The sequence below is a fragment of the Rhamphochromis sp. 'chilingali' genome, assembly GCF_963969265.1.
Source record: "Rhamphochromis sp. 'chilingali' genome assembly, chromosome: 5".
In the NCBI taxonomy this organism is placed as follows: domain Eukaryota; kingdom Metazoa; phylum Chordata; class Actinopteri; order Cichliformes; family Cichlidae; genus Rhamphochromis; species Rhamphochromis sp. 'chilingali'.
In genome coordinates, this window is record NC_137932.1 from 38,746,011 (window position 1) to 38,754,384 (window position 8,374).

Below are 8,374 nucleotides of genomic sequence, written 5' to 3' on the forward strand. Positions count from 1 at the left end.
CACGACCTTTCAGCATTTGCAAAGTTGCGTATGCGTGACTGACGTGCACAAGAGAGGTAGGAAATGAGAAAGAAACCTGATCGTCCCCTTCTGAGTCAGACTGAGTAAGTATCAACAGTATTCTGTTAATATGGTGGCCTAATGGGAAATGTGCAGGGAGGCCCACAAGGAGGGACTGAATCAGGCTCGACCCTGAAATGGTCAAAGAGTGGAAAGAGGAGGAAGTTAGGAAATGAGAGTGGGAATTGGACATCGTGCGAAGGGAGAAGTAAAGTAAAGAAATTGGGAAGAAAAAAGGGACTGTGGGTAAAAGGAGGGTGACACAGAGGAGAGGTGGAGAGGGACAATCAAAGTGTCCTGGAAGCCCAGAATCGCTCATGTACACACACACACACACACACACGTTTCTGCCTCCTCATATCCCTGTTGGGCCCTCTTTGCAGCTGATTGCACCTTGTCCCCAGTCACCTTCATCATCTCTCATTCACTCATTTTTCAACCCCTCACTATGGCCTTGTTGACTTTATCATCTCCTTGTAGCACCTCACACACACACACACACACACTCAGCCCACACCATGAGCAGTCCCCCCACCCCTCCTCCCCCTCTCTACACCAATCTGCTGGCTCAGTACCCGTGATCCCTCTCCCCAGTGTGCACTAGGCCCCAGTTTAAAATGTACAAATAATAAAACCGTTTTGGGGGTACACAGGCTGCAATGGATACATATGGCAGCCTGTTGAATTCCGAAGCGAAGCACAAAAACAGAATCGAAGACACGTGCTGCGCCTTTGCAGGATCATTCTCCCTGATTCTATTTTCTTGATTAGCAGTGATCATGAAGGGAGAGTGGGTTTCCAAATGACACCAAGCTGAGCTACAGTATGTAGCCAGGGAGTATTAGAAGCATTTGTCTCACCCAACACTCGCTGCCCCCACCTTTCCATTACCGGCAAATGCTCAGCTGACTAGCCGCCATCTACCCACTCACCTCCATCTTCCTCTAGCAACAGTCTTCAGAAAGAAAATCATTGGCAAACAGAAATGAATAATAAGCGCAGAGGAAGGAGAGTATGTGGAGTGGATTTCTCTCTCTCTCTGTCCCTCTTGCTCTCTCTTTCTTCTCTTTCCAGGCTCTGTGTGTGTGTGTGTGTGTTTACTGTGTGCACAAAACTTACATCTTATCACAATAAACTATATGTAGACACATACAGTATACACGGACACATTTGCACGATGATACTGTTCCACTGAGAGGCAGTACTGTTGCCTCAGACTAATGTTGGCTTCTCCAAATTACTTTAAGTTCACACTGGGCAACAAGCCAAATAGCTCTATGTGCAGCTGGAATGGCGATATAGGAGATGAAGCTGGCTGGAGACCAGGGCCAATAGGCTGACACACATCAGCAAAGAAAATTCAGACTGTCCATCAAGCACAAAGATACAGGATGCAATGATTAAGGGGTGGGTGCGGGGGTGAATTCAGCTTGAATTCATCTAGCATTAGCATCAACAAGCGTTAGCCAAAGAAAGCAAATGAAGGCATAATTATGTCTGCATAAGATAATGATGAAAAGTACATAACACCTGCAACCACAGTTAATAATTTGCATTCAGTTTATTTAGTTGTTAATAAATTTATGCAGGATCAAACAGTTTCGCAGGCCAACTTTGCCAAACAAATTGGCAAGCTTTGTGAATCTTCAGTATGCAGGAGACTGTCACTCATCATTCTGTCTGACTACTGTAGATACATGTAATTAATTTCATAGCTGATGTGTCTCATTACCTCCTTTGTTTTCTTTATTAATACTAAAGTAATGCATTTGGATTTAAATTCATAAAACAATGTGTATCTATAATAGAATACTTATAACATTTGCCAGTTGTTTGTCCCGTCCCCACCTTTTCTGAGAAAATTTGTTGTTTCTCAGAAAAAGGAGGGAAGTACATAGATCAGAAGATGAGCGAGGAAGCTAGAATCTATTTACATGGGGCTCAAGTGCAAATCAGCCATGCTCATCTCTCACAAAGCTTTGACAGCAGCTTGAGAACTAAAGGCTTCACATAACTGCTGCTGCCGCTGTCTCGGTGATGGGACCTTAAAAGGAGGGTTAGGATGAGACGTGTGTCATCCATAACAGCAGCAAAACTGGGCCACTCTGAAGAATAGTGTCTGGACCCCAAGAGTAGATCATCCATTTTACAACAAGAGACAAACAAGGCGCTGTTCTTCGCTTAAAGTTTTAGTGGTGCTTTGCTGTAATGCAATGATTTTTGGCTTCAGCTTCTATGTATCATGAAATGGTAATGGGTACAGCGATCACTTAGGAATTAAAGCATTTTGGGGATCTTCTGCATTTCTGACTCACTTTGTTAGCTTATTGACTGTAAGTTCAAACAATTTCCCCGAGTTTTGTTCATCTTGATCTTTACCTTGGACACATAGACATCGTTTTATGTGCGGTATCTGATCCAGCTATGTTTTTACCATCCTTTGTAAATGCTTCCGTCGTATACTATTTGTATCAATAGTAACAGTGTTGATGATTTTGCTACACAGTACAAAAACTCAGTGCACTTTCTATAACACAAACCATAACTCCTAAATCGGAAGGAAAAATAGAACATAAACGATGGTTATATGTCATGAATGACTTTCAACGCTCACCCATATGTACCATTTTCATGTCTCTTATTTAAAAACGTGCATTCTAATAAAACTGTAATGCAAAGACATCACGCTTTTTATTTCTTTGTTTCTGCAGTACCTGGTCCGCCCTATCTGTCAGTGGCTCAGGACTCAGAGACATCAGCCGTGGCTCGCTGGGATCCTCCAGATCTAACCAATGGCATGGACCTGCAGGGTTACCGGCTCCAGTTTGGCAGAAAAGATGTCTCTCCTTTGGCCACACTGGAATTTGCTCCCCAAGAGCGGCAGTACTCTGTGGGCAACATTCACCGGGGGGCAATTTATCTCTTTAAGATCTCTGCCAAGAGCAGGGGTGGCTTTGGGGAAGAGGCTGTGGTAGAAGTCAATGTGCCTGAGAATACGCCAGGGGGATACCCACAAATTAACGAGGGCTCCAATGTGACTTGCTGCTCAGTGCAGCTGTCCTGGTCTCCACCAGTCCTGGCAGAGAGGAATGGGGTAATCACAGAGTACACTTTGGCCTATAAAGAAGCTGGCACCAGAGAAGCTCCACGGGAACTCCACTTACCCCCCAGCCTCTTCAACTATGTGCTCAACAGCCTCAAACCGAACTCGGCATATGACGTGAAAATACGTGCACACACCAGTGTAGGTCCAGGGCCCTACAGCCCACCTATCCAGTATTGGACCGTGGCCTTTGATCCAGCAGGTAGGGCTTGCCTGTTTGTCTATGTTATCCAACCCAGTTGGCGGGGGGTTGGAAATTGGCTAAAATTAATCTGCAGCAACACAAAAACTGCCCACCCCCTCCTTCAACCACCTCCACCTCTCCTCAAGAAAGAGGAAACATTGATATTTAAATTGCTTGCCGTGGGATACTTACTTCAATAACCCAAATCAGGTAAAAGATAAGTCAGTAAGTTATAGTCAGTCATTTTGAGAAAGAGGAAAGAAGCCTAGAATTTCAAGGTAAGTGCAATTTGGTCAGACACTCTTCTCAGTCATTCTTGCAGCCTGTTGCCAAGCACAGTCACTCAGCTAATGTCATCTCACATCCCCAGTTTACAAACAAGGTAGGATCTCAATCAGATCTAGTCACTTTGAGAGTAAGTGTGGACCTCTAAAATTGCAAAACTCTCATTTTGGTTCTTTATTTTATTTTTGGTTTAAGATATTCTGCCCTTCCTAACTCCCTTCCTCTCCCAGAACCTCATTCTCCGTCCCCCTGTCCTTCGACAGGACAGCTTGTGGCATGGCATCCCACAGATGCACCGCTAAGGACTGTTAGCATGCTATGTTTTGGGTTTGTCTCTTTGCCTACACAGCATCACGTTGGCAGTGCCAACCCAGACTTAGTAGAGGTGTAGGATCAGTTGGCATTGGGACCGCATGGGTCAGTTGTTAATCATCAAATGCTCGTGGTTCAAAGATAATGATGAGCTGGGTTGGCACTACCCACGATGGCTAGCCAGTAGGTACACCCTTGTGCTCCATGGGTTTGTTGTCCATGAGTCTTACGTGCTGTGTGTCCTAACCAATCGCGTTGCCCTTCTCACAGCCAATCACAGCTCACTGTTACACTCACTTTCCTACCCAGAGGAGCGTTGCAGGGGAAGAACAGCTTTTTTTTTCTTTTTTTTTTTAAAAAAAGCAAAAAAGAAAAATCAGGTTTCTTTATTTGTTTCCCTTTCTTTCTGATGTAAAGATGGTCCATTCACTTATGATACACCCTCTTTCTTTTTTTCTTCTTCTTGCGTTTGTGCACTCAACAGATGTTCCAAAGAACTTCACTGTAAAGTGGGCCACCAAGTCCACAGTGGTCATTGCTTGGAAGTTTTCTGAAAGCAGGTCCCCGTATAAATGCACTGTGAGTATAATGTTGTAAAGCATTCCCACTGTGTAATTTAGCATCCTTGAAGTTGAATTCAATTGAAAACTGTCATTCAGTTTGTCATATTTCAGTGACATGAGTTACCACTAAACAATCTTCCTCTTTTACTCTCTATTCCCTCACCAATTTGCTGATTGACTATCACTCTAATCCTAGATTGAGTATAACCGCCAGAAGATGGATGTGGATGCCAGGCAGCTGAAGGTGTTCGTCACTGGACTAAGACCTAACACCACCTATGAGTTCACAGTGATCTGTCAAGAAAGCATAAATGGTGGGCAAAGACATCGGGTAATAGCCAGGACAGCGCCGCTCATGCTGATCAGGAAACCCAAGTTGGACATCTACAGTAACTCGGATACCGCGCTCACCATGTCCTTTCCATCATTTGACAGCAAGGATGTCAAGTGAGTTTTGAGGGCTAAAAGCATCTGTGAGCTCTGTCTGAATTGTCTTGAAGGGTTAGGGGTTGCTGTCTTCCTTCTCTCTCCCCAACCGGTTGCAGCAGATGGCCCTGCCCCTTCCTGAGCCTGGTTCTGCCGGCGGTTTCTTCCTGCTAAAAGGGAGTTTTTCCTTCCCACTGTCGCCAAAGTGCTTGCTCGTAGGGGGCCATATGATTGTTGGGTTTTTCTCTGTACGCATTATTGTAGGGTCTGCCTTACAATATAAAGCGCCTTGACACAACACAACACAACTGTTGTTGTGATTTGGCACTGTATAAATAAAATTTAATTGAATTAATTGAAAAAGTTTAAATGTTGACATACTTAAAATCTGACGTGACATCTGTTGAGATCACTAGGTAATGAGTATGTGACGTGGACTGCTGGTAATTGCTAGGCCCTTTGAGAGAACCGAATTGTCACGTCAATTTAGTGTTGAGTGTGAGGCTATTTTTAATGTAAATTCTGTTACAATCTTAAAGGATTGTTTATTAAAATCAAATCTTTATTGTGCTTTCATGCTGTGTTCACAGGAACTTCTATGTAGTAGTGGTGCCGCTTAAGAAGACCCCAGGAACTGTTAAAGACTTGAAAAACCCTGATGAGATAGACATAGAAGAGGTAGCGCACACAATAAGCTTTCAAGCTGTTTTTTTGTTTGTTTGTTTGTTTGTTTGTTTGTTTGTCATTTTGGCTCTGTACACCACCACAGTGGATTGTACAACCAGCCAACATATGATTAAACTGGAGACTTTCAGCTATAATTGAAGGGATTTAACAACAATGTGTCTGTTTACAAATTAAAGGCATATATACACATTTTCCCTCATTTTAGAGGCTCAAACGTAAATGGACAATGGACTGACAAGCAGTTTAATGGGCTGGTCAGATTTTTACATTCTTATTCCAAGAAAAATTAAGCAAATACGAGATCTGCAGTCGATTCCAAGTGTTAAACTTGGATTTGGTGGCTTCTCACTGTTAAAGCTGAAAGTCATTTCAGTTACTTCTTGACTACCTGATTTTAAATAAACTGTGATGACATACAGAGGCAAAATTGCAAAAATTGCATCATTATACATAAACAGTAGTTTTCATGTTCTGTCCACATTGTGCACATCATGTACCCATGTAGGCAAGGCACACAGAACACAGACATAAGTAAATCTCAGCTATGCTAATTTGACACACACACACACACACACACACACACACACACACACACACACACACACACCCCCCCCCCCAAAAGCATGCAGAAGAGAGAATTACACAGTCTTCTCCTACTCATAACCATAGCTCGGGGTCACCTTGAGCACCAGATCAACAGCAGCCATCCCTATTGGATTTGGGATTACACACATTCCCTCTGCTTAGGGCCCGCCTCTGTCTGCAGTCTAAACTGAATGAGAGAGGATTGATGTAGGGGAAAGGGTTGCATGGTTGCATGGAGCATTGCCAGAAATGTTGAAGCTTTTAGAATCTTAAGTGTGCAGTTACACCTACAGATTGTTTTCTTTGATCTCAGGAAGAGTTCAAGACCTTCTACAAAACAGCTACTTATTCAAGAGACCTACTGCTTATGTATTTGAAAATTTGTACTACTGCCATATTACAGTTTCTTATTTCCAGTTTATTGAATTGATGTCATTTTTTGTGCTTAAATAATAGCTCTTGTTTTGTTTAAATTTTTATTTAAAAAACATTAACATTATAAACACTTTCTGCACTCAGAAACTCTCATTAGGTCTGACTTGAATGTTCTCTATATTTAGTCTTTGATCTGCCAAAATTTTAAAAATACACTCACGCTCTCACACATAAAGAAGTACAATAAAACCTTTTTACGTCAATCAGCTGTTGAGGGAGGTGAATCCAAAGCGCCGTTCACGCCGTCAGCTGGACCAGAAGAAGCCCTACATCATAGCCTGCTTCAGGCAACTGCCCGCTAGCTTCACAGTAGGATCTGAAAACCGCCACAGTAACTGTGAGAACAAGCCTCTCGAACCTGGCCAGGAGTATGTCTTCTTCCTGCTGGTTGAACTCAATGCCACTAGCGGGGTAAGACAGTTCAGTCGAATTTTTGTCAGAGTGGATTTAATTATGCGGTTTTCTTCAGTTAATAGTGGATCTCTTAATGCTGATTTATCTAAACCTAACACATTTATGCTTCTTGTGGTATTCAATTCAGTTTGTTCAATTTGTATCTTTGGGTTTTATGCACTGTACTAAGTTTTGCGAAAAATTGTTTCTGTTCAGAAAATGTTTGCAGCAAGCCCATATACCGACACGGTGGTGACTCCTGAGCTGGTCGTGGACCCTTTGCCAGTAGACGCTGGAGATGGTCTCATATGGGTGTTGGGCCCCGTCCTGGCTGTTGTCTTCATTATCTGCATCGTCATCGCCATTCTTCTGTATAAAAAGTGAGTGGGCTTGGGAATTTCTGTTTGTGGTGATACTTGTGTGTAAAGATGTCAGAACCTCAAATAGATGTGAAGTTTGGAGTTTGGTTTTTCTTGTCATTTCATGCCAAACCCCTTATTTGTAGTCAAACTGGGGAATTGGGCTATCTTAAATGATTGCATGCTAGGCGGCATGTTGAACGAGAGTCTTATTATGTTTTCATGGCAGCATGATATTCAAAGTCCCAAAAACACAGTTGCATGTAAATATGAAACTTTTTTTTTGTGGAAAAAAAAAGATGGTCGTGGGATGTGAGCTGGTTGGAGAAAGAAGAGAGGAGGAGATTCTTTGAGATGGTGCTCGACTAGTAGAAAGAATTTGTCAGTCAGTAGATGTCAAAAGTGTTTATTCACAGCGAGTATAGGAAGGGTGATAAATTCAAGGGAACAATAAAATAAAGATGTGGTGCCAAAAGTAGACCTTGGTAAAGCATTCATCCAAAATGTGTTGCTTCGTTTGTTGTTGATGTTGGTTAATAGAACGTGGACAGGGCTGTTGTCATCATGAAAGGGACAGGATAGAAATGTTCTATCACAGGACTGGAGTGAGTCTAGTAAGCGTGCCACTGCCCTCCCTCTAAATAGACACAAACCATGAAACCAGTATGATCTCTACCACATAAAAACCATATGCATTATAGAGGAGTGCAGCTATCATGTTACGGTATCATAACTAAAGGTTTTTCCTACATATTGTCAGAGTCTGGATGTGAAATTAGAACTGTGAATTCTAGTGTTCAAGCACTTTTTCCAGTGTTGCCTAAGTTACCCAATAATAATGTTAGTAATGACTAAACTACTAGATTAAAAACTGGGTGATCTTTTTTTTTTTTTTTTACTGTAGTGGAGATCAAACTTGCCTTTAAAGCCCAACACCTCTGCTCCTCTGAGTCAAGACTAAGTGAACTCTCTGTAGCTTCGA

The 8,374-nt window shown here is 42.5% G+C and overlaps 1 protein-coding gene across 1 annotated transcript in view; it reads left to right on the forward strand.

Moving 5' to 3' along the window:
* The window catches only part of ptprsa (protein tyrosine phosphatase receptor type Sa), a 170,028-nt gene that overhangs the window by 119,149 nt on the left and 42,505 nt on the right, over positions 1-8,374 (forward strand). Inside the window, exons 14-19 of the mRNA XM_080883577.1 lie at positions 2,772-3,365; positions 4,429-4,523; positions 4,704-4,954; positions 5,524-5,611; positions 6,848-7,051; positions 7,250-7,413. Coding sequence (XP_080739703.1) covers positions 2,772-3,365; positions 4,429-4,523; positions 4,704-4,954; positions 5,524-5,611; positions 6,848-7,051; positions 7,250-7,413 — 1,396 coding nt within the window. The remainder of the gene's footprint in view (positions 1-2,771; positions 3,366-4,428; positions 4,524-4,703; positions 4,955-5,523; positions 5,612-6,847; positions 7,052-7,249; positions 7,414-8,374) is intronic.